We start from the raw sequence: 18,996 nt of genomic DNA on the forward strand, positions 1-18,996 counted from the left end.
TGGTCAGTACCCCAGCTCTTGTATGTATAAATAAATAAATCTTTAAAACATAATAATAATAAAGTAAGCCTAAATAACTTTAAAACCCAAATATCGGCACAATACCTCATTTGGAAAACCAGTATCACTTCACCTAAGTATATAATGATTTTTTATATAAAAATAAATTATCCTGAGCAATAGAAAAGCAAAATAATAAAATATTACTAAGCATTGGCTAAGTATTGCTGCCTGTCAAAGACTTTGAACCTGAGACCTTTCTTTTTATAAAAAAGGAAGATGTTCAAGTGTTTTAGAAGATTACAAAAACATGCCTTTGCATAAGGAGAAGACATCCTGTCCTGTGAAGAAGGTGGTGTCTACCAGCCCTCATTCTCTCTCTCTCTCTTACTCCCAGGGGTGAAATGCCCTACTTTCCACTAGAGAATAAATAGTATCAGGTCATCTCCCTTTGCCATTTTGCAGATAAGAAAAAGTAAGATACTAAGAAGTTATCATTTCAACACAAAATAAAACCATCAGGAGGCTGGTGAATTATAATACTGAATGAACTCTTGCATAGTTTCTCAGGCTACCTGATATTTCCTCGAGCATAAATTTCCTAAAAGATCCTTTTTCTAGAAATTCATATGGCAGGCAAAATCAAATTGCACTATAGATTCCAAAGATGCCACTCTGTGCATTTCATGGATTACATTTATGACTTGTGAGGACACCCCCACCCCTCTGGGTTCTTCTTGGCTGCAGGAATAGCCAAAAAGCATCAGACGGTGAGCAAAGGAAAACTCTATAACTTACTGAAGAGAATTTACATGGTTGTAAATCCAAGAGATAAGCGGAGTCCCCAGGGTTATTTATCTTGAGTTTAAAGGCCTAGGGCATCAAGGAGAGAGACGGGAGACCGCAAGTGAAAGACAAGGAGGGGGTGACTTCATCCTTACTCTGAGAGTAAAGATGGGGTTCTCAGATAGAATTCATGTTTACTGATAAACCTCCATCGGATGATAACCTTCAAACTTCATTCTTTTAGACAAGGCAGTGATTGCTTCTTTAATTAGGGAAAAAGCAAAAGCTTCGGGAGCTAAGGGAAGGACAAAGGACCCAGGCAGACAAATGCTTTTCCCCACTAGGGATTTCATTGCTCATAACTCAAAATAATCTGCATTCTCTAAGTATTGGTAACAGACTTCCTTAGACTCACACATGTTTTTATAAAAGCCTGTGGAATCAGTGTCCCCAAAAGGCTTAGACTGCTAGAGAAACATGGCTTAAGATCTTTTTTAGCAGTGTGACTGTTCCCTTCTAGAAGACCTAGAAGCCAAAACAGAATCCAAGCTAAGTTCAGTTCACGGTCAGAAACTGGATCACACTGGGGAACTGGCTGGTGTTCAGGTGTAAGCAAAGAATCAGGTATTGGTGTGGACCCTACACCTTGATGTCCCATGCCCATCAAGGTTGCAGGGATCAGACACCATACTTCCACTTTTAGGGGACCGGTCCGGGTGACTAACAGCATAAGCTGTTGGTTCTTGGCTGAAAATCTTGGTCACAATCTGAATGTGGGGGTGCCACCTTCTAGATACCATCCCCAGTGGGAATCCTGGAGTCTCAAAGGTAACTAACTCCCTGCAGGTGACCTGCCATATTACCTTGTCTTTATAAATTTCCACTTTATAGCAGCTGATACCTTAAATAGGTCTTAGGGTGCATATATGATATGAACCACATCTAAAGAAAATATTTTGAAATAAAACAAGAAGAAAACAGATCCCTCAGATGGTATTTTCTTTTCACGAGCTAGGTTTTATCCATCTGTTTTTTTAAGCTTGAGTTTAAGCTAAGAAAAGAAACCTTGCTTTTTATGGCAAGAGTTTTTGAGTAGAAAGACAACTTATAATGGAAAGCATCTTGCACAAAAGTTTTGGTAATCAGAGGGGGAAAATGCAGGGTAGCTTTGTAAATTTTGACTTTGAAAGGCCAGAGTAATGTAAATATGACTTCCTAGAGTGTAAACAGCAGTGGTTTGAAAATAAAAACGCTTACAAAACAAGCAGCCATCTAGTTGGAAGAGAATGTGTCTAGTAGGCATGTGTGTTTGAGCCGCCTTGAATGTTTTTGAGACTACACTGCAATTACTAAAGATGCAAAATTTCTAGGACTTTCTGAAACCATGTGAAAGAAAAGTTTATAGGGGTGTTTCCCCCCCCCCAAAAAAAAAACAGCTAATTTTTTGGGTATTTCCATGTTTAAAGTAATGTCGGAATCTAAAACATTGTACTCACATAAATGATATACTTGAAACAATGGTTGAAATTATTAACGGGGCCTTAAATTCTTCAACCTTATAGAATCCATGGTCTCTTAGTCAACAGATGGAAAATATCAACCTATAAAAGTATGATTCTATTTATTTGACTTAGGAGCTCCATACTATCAAACAAAGATTACAATCATTTTGAGAAAATCCAAAAGCTTACAAACAATATTGTTTAATTCAGATGTTTTCTGCTGGTGGGAGATTCTATATTCATTGTCATCATCATGGATTCTGAAAACAGACCTTCTGAACTTGGGCAAAATTTTCTATCTTGTATCATCGTGGGCTTGCAGACATTTAAACAGAGAACCATTCTTCTCTCTCCCTGAAGGATGCGGGAAATTGGCGTCGGAGTCCACGCTAGGGAAGTGTTTCAAGGGACTGTAGCACAGGCAGAAGGTGGGCTAGGAACTTGGGCTTTATAATCTCTATAATCCCAACACAAGAACTCTGCCTTTCCTCGAACCCACTGGCATTCAGGCAGCACGTGTGTTAAATGATCCAGTGATGGAATGAATCATGACTTTCTTTTCTGCCCAAAAATCTGTGCTCCGATACCTGCGGCAGCCCCGCCTACTGAGTTTTAATACCCGGGGTCTATCCCCAGGTAGTCCTTGCTGCCCAGGTGTGTGTCCTCTGCAGATTTTGGTGCCGTGCGCCGTGGGGGTGGTGTGCCCATCCAGTCCTTTGGATCGCTCCAGTTAGTATCATTAGGAGACGCCGGCCATAAAATGACATCATATTGGGAAAACGAGCCATCCTTCCTCGGTCCCAGTCTCCCATCCTGCTTCATGACACGACTTCAACTCTCTCTCTTAGAGTCTTGCATGCTCATAATTCACAACCTCTTTTCCAATTCTTTCATTTGAAATTAACCAGACATCTCCTTTTTGCAGATTTTACAATTTTCCACCTTACAGCTTTGTGTCTCTCCATCCTTCCGCTCACCCATCCATCCATCCCACCACCAGTGTGACTCAGCTCCCAAAGACTCTGTCTCCTGAAACCGTCACTGTGGGGGTTAGGATTTCAATCTGGGCAGACACATATATTCGACCAAAGGCATTACTCATTATTATTTATTTGTTCATCATCAGGTGCCACTTATTCAGTTTAATGATGACAAATTCAAACACTTTTTGAGGCTTCTTGACCTGCCGAACTTTCTGGCTGGAATCCCCCAGACTCTCTGCTGTCTCCCCACCTGAAGGGCAGTGCGGGCAGTCATCAGTTCCCGCTGCTGAGTTGTAGGTAGGAGAGCTAAGGGAGCCATTTTACCCACCCCCGCACCCGCTCCCCAAGATAGAATGTTCCTCACAGAGGTGTCAGGCTACCAGCTTTCTGAGCATGAATTCTGTTAACCCTCAGGTACAATTATTGGCAAGAAAAGGGAAGAAGAAAAAAATCTGAAAACATTACTAAGTGCACAGCAGCGCCAGCAATCCCATGCATTCCCCCCCACCCCCCCACCCCCCGCGGTGCTGGGAGTAGAAGGATGGAATTAAGTGAATCAGTTAGAGACATAGGGAGACGCGGGCTTAGGAATACACCTCCAACCCGCACCCCAGTAAGTATATTTCAGCTCTCAGGGGTCTGATTGAAACTTCAGGTCTCCTCCGAGGCCTGTTAAGAATCTTCTTTTCCAAGAAGAATAGAAGCTCGACAGACAGGAGATTTCAGAGCCCTCGCAGCTGCTAAAATGTCAGCGCTAAGAGCCTCAGATTGCATTTCCCTCCTGGCCCGAAAGAAGCTTTTCACCTGCGTGAGAAAAGCCTCCTCTTCAGAGGCAGCTCCCAGAGCGCTCTGTGATGGAGGTCGGGGCCGGCATGTGTGGGTAGCGGTGTCGACATCCATAATCGGTTTATATCTAAAATTGTCCTAGAAGATTTACTCTTTATTTTAGCTGATTACAAAGGGGAGAGGAGGACATATTTCTTTTATTAGGAATGATTTTCAGAGGCCGTGTGTACACCACCTGGATTAGAAAAACACACCAAGCTTGAAATTAATATTTTTAAACATGTGATTTCATTCAATTCAAGGAATTAGTTGCACGTTCAGAGCACCCCACGCCACATGATGTACCGACAGGACAAGAAGAAAAGGCTTGAACCCTTTTCTTCAGAGGGTTTCAATGGGATAGACGGCCCTGGTCAGCTGTTCCCACAGTAACGCCGGGTAACAGAGCACCCCATTCTCAGCACTACAGGCCACACAGTTGGTGACCCATCTAGGTGTTGCTGGTCTAGGGGGCAGTGATGGACTCGCCTCTCGGAGCCAAGTGAGGCTCCGTGCTGCCTGCACTGGGGTCTCCCACACCTGAAGCTCATGGGCGAGCCAGGCGTGTTGTCATGGTGATATCAGAAGCACAAGCCCAACACACCCACCACACTCACTGGCCAAAGCAAGTCACAGCGTCAATTTCACTATCAGGAGACTGAAGACAGACTCAGCGAGGAGAACAAGGGGAACTGGGGCATCGGGAGGGCTGACTGCAAACTGGAGAAAAATAATTCCACCCGACATATTAGAGAAAGATCAATTCAAGATGGCTGGACAGTGAAAGCTGGGCACTTCCGAAGGCAAGGGATTCATTCTTTCTCAAGGTCACTAGGAAAGGTTTCTTAGAGGAGGTGGCATCTGCTCTCAGCCACAAAAGGCATCCGTGTTCAGCAGGCAGAAGGGGCAGGGCCGGGGAGTAATTCAGAGCTGCTCTGCGGACACAGCTGTGGACGCGTGAAGCACATTTGCAGGGTGGGATACTAAGGAAGTAAATTAAAAGAATAAAGTTTCACAGTAGGAAAAGAATCAATAAGAAAACTACAAAAAAGGGCCTCCCTGGTGGCGCATGGGGTTAAGACACAACCTATGAAGCTGTCCGCAGCCTCTGCAGCACGAGTTCAATCCCCCGCCAGGGGAGATACCCACATGGTGCAGCAGACCTCTCCTGAATCCCCGCTGCTCCCCTCAGCAGTGTATTTCAGTGGATCCACCTGTTCTGCTCCCCACTCTGTCTCTGGTGAGTCCTCTCATCCCCTGCACCTCTGGCCTATACCCCAGTTCTTGTATGCATAAATAAATAAATCTTAAAAAAAAAAAAACTACAAATAAGACCTCCGAGGAAGTTGTCCCGTAGACTTTGTTGTGTTACATGTTATGGTAGAAGATCTTTGAAAAGAAGAGAGTTGGAAAATTCCCCAGGCATTTAGTTTTTAGTGGGAGCGTGGTAAAGCACACAAGGATAGGACTTTTAAGCTTTTAGAGTATTCCTTGAGCTGAACATTACATAGAAATCATCTAGCCACACTCATTATTTCACAAATGAGGAAATTTGTATATTGGGGATCAATACATTGTCTCTCCATGCTGACAGCCACACGTCACTTAATGGTAAGGACACGTGCAGAGAAATGCATCCTTAGGTGACTCCCTCACTGTGTGAATGTTAGCCTGTGCTCACACAGTCCTGCACACGCCTATTCGTATATGAGACATCCATCCTGAATACAGTTCATAGTTGACGGGAGTGTCATGGCACGCGGCTGTGCATGCACAGGTGTGTCTTATGTACACTTAGTTACTGGGTTTGGGTTCCTCGGTTCTTGGCTGAAAAAATTCAAAGCCATATCTAGGCAAAGCAAAGCAAAGTCTAATGAGCGAGAGTACACGCAGGAAGAGCCCATGAAGAACAACTGCAATGAATAGCAGAGGATTCCTAGCTTAAGTGGGGTGCGGGGGGCAGCTCACTGTGTCCCATTCTGGGGTTTACTGCACCAAGGCTACTGGGGTGTTTGTTTTTATGCCTGAGCTGGAGTTTCTTTTTTTTCTTTTTTTTTTTAATATTTATTTATGCATACAAGAACTGGGGTACAGACCAGAGATGCTGGGGGTGAGAGGATTCACCAGAGACAGAGTGGGGAGCAGAACAGGCAGACTGACTGAAACACACTGCTGAGGGGAGCAGCAGGGGAGACAGGAGAGGTCTGCTGCGCCATGTGGGTCAGCTCCCTGGGGAGGGGTGCTGGGATTGAACTCCCGCTGCAGAGGTTGCGGATAGCTTCACAGCGCTGTGCTTTACCCCCTTGAGCCACCAGGGAAGCCCTGGACAGGAGTTTCTAAGTCACTCCCCCCCTTCTTCTGGGTTTCTGGGGGTGTAACTATTAGCCCCGGAAACAGGTTGGGTGGGGGTCTGCCTTCCCCCTTGGCACTTCTTGCTCTCCGGGGCCCTGCCTGTAGGTGGGTTTGGGGTAGCCCTTGTTCCCTCTGGGGCTTTTCTTGGCTCTCCCCAGATGGTTTATCATCTCTGGCAAGTGTTTCCTGAGGTCCTGGATTTGTTGGCCGTTAATTTTCTTTAGGCATCGCCCTCCCTACCCTAACTGCCTCACATCTGTCTGTGTAAAATACATAAATATATACAATGAATGTATTTAGAAAAGAATAAATCCTCTCTCTGTGTATTGAGGTGGGGGTGATCGCAAAGGGGCAGACTTCTTGAAGTGGTATTTGAAAGCATTCCTAATCCCTCCTCAACTTAAATACCACTTTGTTTTCATCAAGTGATCGTTCTGACTTCAAGAACAGAATAAAACTCAAAATATTTCATTGCAAAGGGAGAGGTTGTTAATTAATGTTACAAAATAAAACCCACAATTTCAGAGACCTAATTGGTTTTATCAAAAGACTTGTGGATTGGGCAGCACAGGGTCTAGATAATGGGACCGGTATCATCATGCAGGTGCTGAGGAGAAACCCACAGATAGGTTGGTTGAGGACGACACTTGTGGGTGAGGCTGAATCCCCGGTGGGATTGATTCTGTGGGGGGGCCTGGCTGAAGGACTCCATTTGGGGCCTGTTTTTTTTCTACTTGTCACAAAAAGAAGCAAAATCAATATTGTCACAGATATTCTAGGCCCAGGAAATCCTACCTGAAGTGCTGCTAACTTGAAAGTGCTCCCCACGCCCCAGAGTCTGGGGTGCCCTTATCAGAAGACAGGGAACTGGCTGCTGGGGGCAGATGAGGGCAAACCAGCAAATGTTCTCTCCACCCACCCTCTGTCTTCCCCTCCCTGAAACTCATTCTCCTTTGTAAGTGAAACCTAATCATCCGCCTAACCCAAATATAATTAGAAAAGTAAATCAGTTTGTGTTCATTTTTTCCCAGAATAGAAATAATGAAACTTTGAAGTTCTGCCCTTTAGATAATCACCATTAACGCAGGTCAGAGGTCAACCACAGAAGAAGGGCCCCTGGGGCCAAATCCAGCTGGTGTGTTTTTATAAAACAAGTTTTATTGGAGCAGCCTCGCCTGCTCATTTGTTTGTCGTTTGCACTCCCATGGCAGGGGTGAGTAATACAGAGACAGACACCATATGGCCAGGAGCCCCACATGCTTCCTCCCCCGCCCTTGTGAGGAAAGTTTGGGGGGGTGGGTAGCGACTAGAGCATGCGCCCCAAGAGTTGGTGAAACCAACTTGCCAGAGATGATAAACCATACCAACTCTTGGTATGCGCCCCTGCTTCCAGCTTGCTCGCCCAGAGGGGAGCTCAGTGGACGGACTGGCCAGGGAGCTACCCACATGGCGCGGCAGACCTCTCCTGCCTCGGTGCTGCTCCCCTCAGCAGTGTTTCAGTAGATCTGCCTGTGCTGCTCCCCACTCTGTCTCTGGTGAATCCTTTTGCTTCCCCAACCACCTCTGGCCTGTACCCCAGTTCTTCTGCGCATAAATAAATATATAAATAAATCTGTAAGAAAAAGAAGAGCTAGACTATCAGCCCCGGGGTGAGCACAGCGTGGGGGACGTGTCAGGAGACACAGCCAGGGAGGCGCGTTCTCTGCCAGTGTCCAGGGCGGGTCAGGGTCCCTGCGCAGGCCCCCCCCTTAACGCCCTGCTCTCTGTCCCTTGCAGACTCCGACCTGAGCATGCGCACCCTGAGCACGCCCAGCCCCGCGCTCATCTGCCCGCCGACCCTGCCGGGGTTCCAGAATGGACGGGGCTCGTCCACCTCGTCGTCCTCCATCACCGGGGAGACCGTGGCCCTGGTGCACTCGCCGCCCCCGACCCGCCTCACGCACCCCCTCATCCGCCTGGCGTCCCGGCCGCAGAAGGAGCAGGCGAGCGTCGAGCGGCTGCCGGACCAGGCGCTGGTGCAGGTGTTCGCCTTCCTGCCCACCAACCAGCTGTGCCGCTGCGCGCGCGTGTGCCGCCGCTGGTACAACCTGGCGTGGGACCCGCGCCTCTGGAGGACGATCCGCCTGACGGGCGAGACCATCAACGTGGACCGCGCGCTCAAGGTGCTGACCCGCCGGCTGTGCCAGGACACGCCCAACGTGTGCCTCATGCTGGAGACCGTGGCGGTGAGCGGCTGCCGGCGCCTCACGGACCGCGGGCTCTACACCATCGCGCAGTGCTGCCCCGAGCTGCGGCGCCTGGAGGTCTCGGGCTGTTACAACATCTCCAACGAGGCCGTCTTCGACGTGGTGTCCCTCTGCCCCAACCTGGAGCACCTGGACGTGTCAGGTAAGCGGAGACGCGCGCACCGCCCCAGAGCGGCAGGGCACCGGCCCCAGCCCCGGGGCGCAGGCCTCCTTGGGGGCGGCTGGGGGCTCGGGGGAGGGCGGTGGGCTCCTCCCGAGGAGGCGTCTGCGTGGAGTCACCACGCAGGAGCCGCAGGTGCGCCTTCGTCCAACAGGGCGCACCTCCCAGAGAGGCTAGAGCCACTTAAGTTCCTTTGGCTTTTCAGTGTTTTTCATGCCCCTCCCTCGTCCAGCTATCACAGAGCCGTCACAGATCATGGGGAACAAACAACTATGTATAGATAAATGGGGGGGGGGGTCTAATTCAAACACCAGCAGACCCATAGATGGTAGTTCCAGAGAACCTGAGAACTCTGCGGGGCGCGCCCTGGACACCGGCAGAGAAAGCTCCTTCCTGGCTGTGTCTCCTTGCACTCCCCCCACGCTGTGCTCACCCCAGGGGTGATAGTCTAGACCTGCTTTTTCTTAAAGATTTATTTAGTTATATATTTATTTATGCACAGAAGAACTGGGGTATACGCCAGAAGTGGGGGTAGGGGGAGCGAGAGGCTTCACCAGAGACAGAGTGGGGAGCAGCACAGGCGGATCTACTGAAATACACTGCTGAGGGGAGCAGTGGGGAGACAGGAGAGGTCTGCTGCGCCATGTAGGTAGCTCCCTGCCCTGGGATCTAACTAAGGCCACAGGGGTGGTAGCGCTGAGACTTAACCCCTACGCCAGGGGAGAGGGCTGTTCTGGCTCTTGTTAAGCAGAATTCTCAAGTATGTAGTGCCATTCTGCACAGCCGTTAGTCCTTTTAAAAATGGAAGGAAATCACCGTGTGGCTGCTTTGCTGGAAACCTCGCTCCGGCAGGAAGAATTAAAGCGCAGACTTTGGCGCCAGACACAGATTGGCCTGGACTAGCAGCCTGCCTTTATCTCATCCGCTGCCCGGTGAAAAGTCGAACATTCGAGAGGCTGAAGTGTGTAACATGCATCAGGGAGTTAAAGAAATGAACAACACACCCAGCGTAACCTCAGGGAGCATTGGGGAGGGGTCACAAAGTGAGAACCCCTATGACCCGCCCCTAAGCAGAGTTGGGGGTTTACAAGCATCTCAGGAAAATGATACCCTGCCACAAAAGCCGAGGCAGAAGCCAGCGCTCTCAGTTTGCTTTCTTTTGAAAGCTGACATCTGAAAATATTTCAGATGACAGTCAATTATTTTTCGCAGATTCTTTGCTTGCTGGAAAAGGCTCCTTGCTCCCCTCCCCTGGCTTCAGAACAAAACCTAGTAACTGTGTGTTCCGTTAGTTCTGAGCAGCCTGTTGGCATAAAGGAGCAGGAAATGAAGAGGTTTTCTTACATTTTTTCCTCCAAGGAAATCTGGAAGGAGAAAGCATTGTGATGTGGTAGAACAAGTCTCAAAACGTTGTGATTTGGGACAATTCACAACTTTCCCTAAACGCGTTTCCTCTTGAGTTAGAAAAAAGGCAAGGGAGTGGAGTCTTGAACATTGTCAGATTCTGGACACGTGGGCCTCTGTAATAAACACCTCGTTTTCTTTCCTCAGATTAGAAAATGATTCATTTTGTGAAACTCCATCTTTGTTAAAGGGGCTCCCCATGTACCCTTGATACGTACCCTTTCCTTGGAGTCTTTTTTTTTTCCCCTAGGTGTCAGATGTTTATTAGGAAGACTTGTGGAGGGGCGGGGCGGGGGGGCAGGGGGGGCAGGGCAGGAGGGGCGAGGAGGGGCGAGGCCAGGAAGATCTGGAGCACAGAGCATAGTGGAGCAGCAGGCACAGAGAGAAGAGACCTTCTGCTGCACCACATGCGCTCTAGCTCCATGCCTCCTTCTGGGGGCTAATTCCCACGCTCCTTGCGGGTAGCCCCCTGGCTCGGGCTTGAACTCAGGTAGCGGTGAGAGCGCTGAGACTAACCCCTAGGCCATCCTGGAGGCCCCGCCAGGGGGCTTCGTTAAATGGAGCCTTTAACCTTTATTAGGAGGCTTCAGGAGAAGTACTGACAGCTGCTTCTCCAGCAAGTCAGAAGAGACTATGGCTGCCCTACCCTTCCCTTCCCTTCCTTCAGTGATCATCACTGTCTCCTTGGAGTCCTTTTGAAATTCAGAAATGCAGAACCACTTTGACTTTGGGGAATGGAAATTGTAGCCTGAGTGTTTGAATCTGCTTGGCCCACTGACCAAGCTCAGCATTATGAAAACCTTGATGTCATTTCTCTCTCTCAAGCGGACTGGTTTGTGATTTGTGGAGCTTCCTTGAATGTCTCCCCAAGTTTCCCTGGAATCTATGAACTAAATTAAACAAGGAAAATCTAGCTTGCCAGGCTGAGCACAGAACACCAGATTTTCAGGCCGGGAGGGATTTTCATGGACCGGAAAGACCTAATATGCCATTAAAACGGTCTGTATCACCTCGGTCAGAGCCCTCCCATTTTGCGAGAGTCTGGAAATTGTTTTGTTGAAACAGGGACAGGCCAGAGGAACACTAAAAGTGATTTCACCTGTGCCTGCTGTCCTTGGTTTTCACAGCTGGCTTCAGGTGTTGGCCAACTTCTCAACGCCAGTAAACTACTCTAGAAGACTCATCATTAGCCTTGAGTTTATTCCACCTGGAGGATGTGAAAATGTCTCTTCCCCCCCTGGCAATGCAAAAAGACTCATCTTGAAAACTCTTTTCAAATCATTGAAAATTACTATACCTCTCTGCAGCGTTTTTCATTACTACATATTACCTTTTATTAGGTAGATAGGTATAGACAGATAGATAGTTTGAATAATGAACATACAGTATCGAAGCTGAGAAGTTGGCCACACATCTGTCACCTACAAGCTGCAGACCCAGGCATGCTGGAGGTGTAGTTCAGTCTGAGTTTGAGACTTAAGAACCAGGGTTGCCGGGCCTCCCCGGTGGTGCAGCGGTTGAACGCTGGGTTGCGAAGCTGCCCGCAGCCTCTGCGGCACCGGTTCGATCCCCGGCTGCTCCCCGGCCACGGGAGGAGGGTCCCACATGGCGCGCAGACCTCTCCTGCCGCCCGCTGCTCCCCTTGGCAGTGTACTTCGGTCCTTCTGCCTGCTCTGCTCCATGCTCTGGTTCAGGTGAATTCTCTCACCCTCCCGTGCTTGTGACTGTGCCTAGTGCTTGTATAAATAAATAAATCTTAAAAAAAAAAAAAACGGAAAAAGAAAAAAAAAAAGAACCAGGGTCGCCAGTGGCATGAGTCTTAGTCTGAAGGCTGCCGAGCACCAGTGTCCAGCTCCCACAGCCAGCAGAGACAGAGACAGGAGTTCTCTGTCCCTCCACCTTTGTTCTCTTCAGGTCGACACCAAATAGGGTGAGGCCTACCCCTGTGGGGAGGGCAGGCTGCTGTGCTGAATCCACTGTTTCAAACGCTCATCTTATCCAGAAACACCCTCACTGACACGGCCAGAAAGAAATGTTCAGGAAATTATCTCAACACTCCTTCATCCAGTCAATTTGACACCCAAAATGAACCATCATGATTGATTATATTTTTAAATACTGAAACATATTGAAACCAAAAAATTTTCATAATATAAGATGTTACGATTATTGCAAATGAAATTGCTTTAAAGAGTCCGCTCCACATGGAGAGATTGGGGTCTCTTTTTCTTCCTAAAGTTTTACATCCCACCGGGCCAAGTCTGTCCAGGTGATTCTGCCTCCCCAGTTCCTCTTTCTACCTCTTCTCTACCTGCTTGCTAGAGGACCTGTTCATTTTCCAGTCTCCTTATATCCATCTCAACCCTAGCAGTCCCCTCTCCACATGTCCCACCTCCAGAGGAATTGTTTTTTCATACTCTAAAGCTAATCATTCATTTTCCTACATAAAGTCTCCAATTGTCCCCCTCCCCCCACCATGACCTACAGGAAAACTTCAGATTCTTCAGCAGCACATTCCAGGCCCTTCATGAGCTGCCTTGGCCGGGCTCAGACCTCACCCCGCCCTGTGTGCACACAAGGCTTTTCCCCATGCAACTCTTTGCATGTCCCCAGCACATCAGGTCTGTGTACACCATCTCCGGTTTGCATGCTCTGCCTTCTCTGCTGCCTGCCCGTCCCCGGCAGTAACCTTCTTAACCTATTTCTCATTACACAAGTTCTACGTCAAACGCTGGGGTAGAACTAAGGAAGTCTTGAGCACAGGATTCCAGATTTTCGGGTAGAAACTCTTCCCTGCCTGAACCCGGTGAGCTAAATATTTCTTTCTGGAGATCTGCCTTTGGAGGCAAGTAAAACTCACTCGGTTTTGCAGTTCCATACTTGTATCTTCCAGGATTCCTTTCTCTCAAGCCATGGTAAGCTTTTTAAAGCTTGTAGCAAAAAATGAGGCATAGTTTATATTTTCACTTTATTATATTGCAGTTAAATGAGCAGAGAAGTATGAAAGCCCTGACAGTCTTCTTGCCCTCTGAAAGGTTCAGACAGAGCTGTCTTTGGTTAATACTCTGAACGAGGTGCCGGGATCCTATAGCATAGTGGTTAAAATGGCCTCATTAGTAAAATGAGGGAAGATTAGATAGTTAATGCTCGTGAAGTTCCTCGCATGCGTGCTCAGCAGAAAATTACACCGTAAGCACTCCAAAAAGCACACTTGTCATCATTTTGGATGGTTATGACTACGGTCAGGAGTCGGTAGTTGGCCTCCACTGACTTAGTCATCTTATATCCCAGATATTACCCCAATATTACCCCAGTAGCTGGAGTAGTAATGAGTACCTTTGTGAAAGCTGAGCCAAATTGCAGTGAATTGACAAAAAATGTGCTGCTTATATTGCCCATTCCCTGTTGAGCAATATCCAGGTGTAAGGGCTTCAACTGCAAACAGCCGGGAGTCCCTTTTCTGGGGAGCTTATATTCCAGAGTGAGGACAGCAGATGCGTAAGTGAACAAATAAATACACAACAGCACCAAGTGACAGAGAGGCCCGGGAATGAAGGAGAGGCAGGCAGGTGATAACTCGGTAGCACCAGGAGATTCGGCCAGAACTGCTCACCCCCATTTTGAAACCAAGGAAATACAGGGCTTGACTTACCTAGCGCCATGCATCTGGAATTGGAGCCATGGGGCTTTCCGATGCAAATGCCTAGGACTCCCCAGACCCCCGCTAATCGAAGTCGATAATCCAATCAGCACCGAGCCACGCCCTCACTTTCCCTTCCTGTGGGGGCCGAGACTGAAGGTGTCCATTTGGGCCGGGCTCTGCAGGGGGGTTGGGAGTCCCCAGGTTGGCCAGACCCGCCCGCGGCTCTAAGCCTGTGTTCTGTCTCCTGTGTAGGCTGCTCCAAGGTGACCTGCATCAGCCTGACCCGCGAGGCCTCCATTAAACTATCCCCCTTGCATGGCAAACAGATTTCCATCCGCTACCTGGACATGACGGACTGCTTCGTGCTGGAGGACGAGGGGCTGCACACCATCGCGGCGCACTGCACGCAGCTCACGCACCTGTACCTGCGGCGCTGCGTGCGCCTCACCGACGAGGGCCTGCGCTACCTGATGATCTACTGCCCCTCCATCAAGGAGCTGAGCGTCAGCGACTGCCGCTTCGTCAGCGACTTCGGCCTGCGGGAGATCGCCAAGCTGGAGACCCGCCTGCGGTACCTGAGCATCGCGCACTGCGGCCGTGTGACCGACGTGGGCCTCCGCTACGTCGCCAAGTACTGCAGCAAGCTGCGCTACCTCAACGCGAGGGGCTGCGAGGGCATCACGGACCACGGCGTGGAGTACCTGGCCAAGAACTGCACCAAGCTCAAGTCTCTGGACATCGGCAAGTGCCCGCTGGTCTCCGACGCGGGCCTGGAGTGCCTCGCCCTGAACTGCTTCAACCTCAAGCGGCTCAGCCTCAAGTCGTGCGAGAGCATCACGGGCCACGGCTTGCAGATCGTGGCCGCCAACTGCTTTGACCTGCAGATGCTCAACGTCCAGGACTGCGAGGTGTCCGTGGAGGCGCTGCGCTTCGTGAAGCGCCACTGCAAGCGCTGCGTGATCGAGCATACCAACCCCGCCTTCTTCTAACCCGACGGCTGCGGCCTCGCGGTTTTCCTGCAGACGTGAACACAACAACGTGGTTTTTGTTGCTTCGAAGCAGCCTATGTAAGCACCGGCACCCACCCACAAAAGCTGTTTCTCTCGGGAAGGCTCTGGGGAAGCTGAGTCTTCTTTTTCCTAATTTCTTATGGGCAACGAGTCAAGGGAAGGAAGGGGGCAGGGCAAATTTCTACCATGTGGGGTCTATGGTTTTTCTGGATTTAGTTTTTTCCTTTCTTTTTGGTCAGGCCCTTTGTAGACCTTTTCTTGTGGCACAAAAGATGCACCTCCATCTAATTGCTGCGGTGTGTTCAGGAACGTCCCTGGCTCCCCATGTTCTGCACCTCCACCCTCCGCTGCTGTCCTGCGGCCAAAAGCAGCAACAAATCATCAGAGTAATACTGTTGTCCACACCTCCTCTTTAAACTTCTTGATTGACTTAAACGATGTTCCAAAATCTCACACCCAAACAAGTTCCCATTGAGTGGCCTAGCACTTGGCAAATGCAAAATACTTCCAAACCCTCTGAATCGCTTGCATCAAGTTGTAGGGGGAGACTGCATTGCTCCCCACCCCTGCCACTAACTAGCTGTGTGACCTTGGGCCAAGCACTCAGCCTCTCTGGGCTTTCCAGCACTGAATCAGAGGCTAGCCAGCTCAAGGATGAGCTTCATGCCCACTTTAGTTCTGAGGGAACCCAGAGCAGAAGCAGCCTTGGCAGGGAGCCCAGCAGGCATCTACCTCCTCCAAGAGCACTGATTCTGTGGGTGCCTGCAGGAGATTGGGAAGTGTCATCCTGTACCCCAGTCTGAGCATCACCCACATCCTTATCTGTTTGGTGGGTGAGTCTCCCAGGTATCTGTCTCCAGCCCAACTAGGCTCTGTGTACCATTACCTTCAGCATCACACCCCCCACCCCAGGTCATCACCATCAAGGTGATGGAATCACAGTGAAGCGCGCCTTCCCCCAGCCAACTGGATCTTGTTGAGTGTTTGCAAATAGAGGGAAAGGTCTTCACCATTTTCAGTTAACAGGTGAAGCCCGAGGGGACCCATGTCCTCTGAAGTTTTTCTAATCCCTCATGCACATATGGTGAGCACAGGCACATCTGTCCTGAAGCTGCAGGACGGACGCCTAGGTTGTCATTCACATCCCATTTCTACTTTCCTCATCTATTTCTTTTCCCATCCAGGCTTCATCACATGAAGCCTGTTGAAGTTGAATCCTAAGAGTTTAATTGTGCTGACTGCCCCTCGTGCATCTCCCCTGTGGCTGTCTGCATGTTCTCCATCAGAGAGGGCAAAGCAGACTTCCAGGTGTCTAAATATTGTTCACTCAAAAATGCCAGCCCAGATGAGGGAGCACACTGATAAGACTTAGACACCCACCAGCCAGGTTCTTGAAAACAAGACTGAAATCATGGTCAAGTAAGGGGTTTAAATGGTGCTACTAGGCTAGAAACTCCTTTGCTAACCTCATTCGTGAGAAATCAGAATGCCAGAAGAAACTCCAGGGCGCATTTTCATAAAATTGAGCTGCCTTTTTGCTGGTAAACACATGACTTGACCCAAATTACTCTCTAGCCTAGACTGTCCTTCACTGTTCAAATTCTCCATCTATTTCCTTCTCAAAGGGCCACCAGCCAAGCCCAGACCCTCCGCCTCCCCAGCCACGCACCTGGAAATGGTTTCAGATCAAGCTTCCACATCTCGCGACAACTGCACTCCTGCTGTAGGCTCCCGATGTCCTTTCGTTTGTCTTCTGTGGGGAAGGAGGTAGAGTCAGGCGTCATCTGCCCGAAGGGCTCCTGCCCATGTCCTGTGAATCAACTCTGTGCCGGGAAACGAATGGTTTGGCCGAGGAGAGTATCTCTACCCTCCTACTACACTAGGCAGAGTTCTGACCCACGAAGGGGGTTCAAGGTAGCATTCCCTTGTCACCCCCACCTAAAGTCTCAGAATTTGAGGGTCACAAAGGTTGTCCCTAACCTTCGGCACTAGTGTCTTCTCCAACTGAGTGGCTGTTGTGCTCACAGAATGAGCTGGGAGATCCAGAATGGCTCCCGGCATCAGCCAGGGCTGTCCCATTGGGCATCTCTCCTCACCACCTGCCTCATCAAACTGTCTTCCCAACATGAGACAAAGTCAACTTTCATGCTGATTGCCCAGCACCTATGTCTTTCCCAGTTTCTCCCCTTTTCCAAGTCTTCCTTCCTTCTAAGTCCCCCCAGGGTTGGAATCTATGACAGAGGTTTCTGGGGAAACAGATCAGCAGATTTTTTAGACTCTCGAGCAAAAGGACTCACTAGGAAATTTGTTCTAAAACATTGCTTCCTTCCTGTCACTGCTAAATTGAATGCTCATTGTTTTTTTTAAATCCTAATGTTCAAATCACAGCGTGCTGTATGATTCTAGAAAGCCTTAATTTACTACCGCCAAGAAATAAAGCAATATGTTGGTTATCGGACTGAGTGTCATTTACTACCCAGGCCAGGGGAGCGTTTTGTTCCCATGGGGGCTTTGAAAACTAAGCAAGAAATCTGCCCTGTGTTGAAGTAGAGAGTTTCTGCAGTTGTTAAAAGGTAACAAGTACTCAAAAAAAAAAAAAAAATGTGTGCCCCTCCTTTAGTTATTTCCCTTAGACTTAGGCTTAAAATTAAGTGATAAGTGAAAAATCATTACATTTCAGTTCAGGTCTTCAGTTTCATAACCCGTACTCTTGAGTCAGATGTGTTTTAGAATTCGCCATCGTTCGTAGGTTAGGGAGTTCTCCATGGTGTATTTGTAACCCCCCTCGCGGAGTCTGGGGTCAGCACCTTTAATGGAGCTTAACAATTCTGCAGCAACTGCAGCAATAGAGATGAGCACCCACCCTACATTAGAGTATTACAAACTTTAAAGAGCCTTGTTTCCATTCAGGTTAGGTGTGGTCATCACATTCATTTGTGCCAAACAAATTAAAACAAAATTATTCTGAGTTTTCTGGCTTTCAGAGTTATGGATAAGAAGCCATTGACATGAACACAGTTCACTGGGCTCTGGTTACAAGCACTGGAAAATTTTTCAAAATTATGCTGACCAATAGTTGTTATAAATTTTTTTAAAATTTGAACATTAAAATTTGGATGGAGATAATGGCAACTTTCTAAAGGCAAATTAGAGTTGGAAAAAGAAATCCCAAATCTCTACAAACCCAAACCTTTTGATGTGAGAAATGAATAAAGCAGAAAGTAAGCACCGCTGGAGGGTGTGGCAAGGCAGGGGTGGAGTAGGGGTAGAAAATACCAGTTCTAAATGTCTGTCACTCCTTCATGACTCTACATAAACCAAGAGGACTGGAAACTGCTTTGGAATATTAGTTTGAGGTCACCCCATGTCGCCCATGTCAAGAACCCACAATAAGGCCACAGAAATTAAAACCCACTTGCCCTTGAAATTCATGACTTCTTATGCTGACTTTTGTTCAGAATGAGGGAAGTCTTTAAGACATTTGACTGCACGAACACACAATATGAGACCCAGACAGGGAGAGTTCTGTAAGGTGAAAAGTAACACAATAAAATCGCTTACCATGTCTGAATGTTCTGTCACTTAAAGGAGGGCATTTGTTCAATACCTGACAATGATGATTAGTCAAAAAGAACTTAATGTGGAAAACTGCTGACTGGAGAGAAGAGGGAGAAACGGTATTTAGAAACAAGGCAAATACTGCAGTGAAAATGCTTACACCTAACACCTGGGCAATAAAACCGGCTTCCTCCCCTACGCTTTGGTGGGTCTGTCTTGACGCAGACACCAGAGGTGGCCTTTAATGTTTCCAGAAAGAGGTGCAGGGGGAAGGGATGCTCAGTGGTTGCTGGCGCTCCCATCTCCAGGGGTGCGGATGCCACCACTGAGATTGCCCAAAGAGCAGCCCAAACTATTCACGCAGGAATATTCTCACAGACACCCAGGTTGGGGCCACCCCACCCAGGTACGCAGCCAGGAGGGAATTTGTCCTGCTCTCCTTTGAGTGCACATTATCTCCTCAAGCCTCACACCCAACTTGTGGAAACTTTCCTTTCTTCCCAAATCAGCAGATCAGTTAGCAGTTT

General features: G+C 48.5%; 1 protein-coding gene across 1 annotated transcript in view; it reads left to right on the forward strand.

The window, feature by feature from the left end:
- FBXL7 (F-box and leucine rich repeat protein 7) overlaps positions 1–14,890 on the forward strand; it is a gene marked incomplete at both ends in the record, with an annotated part of 309,119 nt that extends 294,229 nt beyond the window's left edge. The window contains 2 exons of the mRNA XM_084233603.1: positions 8,225–8,836; positions 14,154–14,890. Coding sequence (XP_084089729.1) covers positions 8,225–8,836; positions 14,154–14,890 — 1,349 coding nt within the window. The remainder of the gene's footprint in view (positions 1–8,224; positions 8,837–14,153) is intronic.
- Positions 14,891–18,996: the final 4,106 nt, after the last annotated feature.

Source organism: Talpa europaea (assembly GCF_964194135.1).
Source record: "Talpa europaea genome assembly, chromosome: 5".
NCBI lineage: Eukaryota > Metazoa > Chordata > Mammalia > Eulipotyphla > Talpidae > Talpa > Talpa europaea.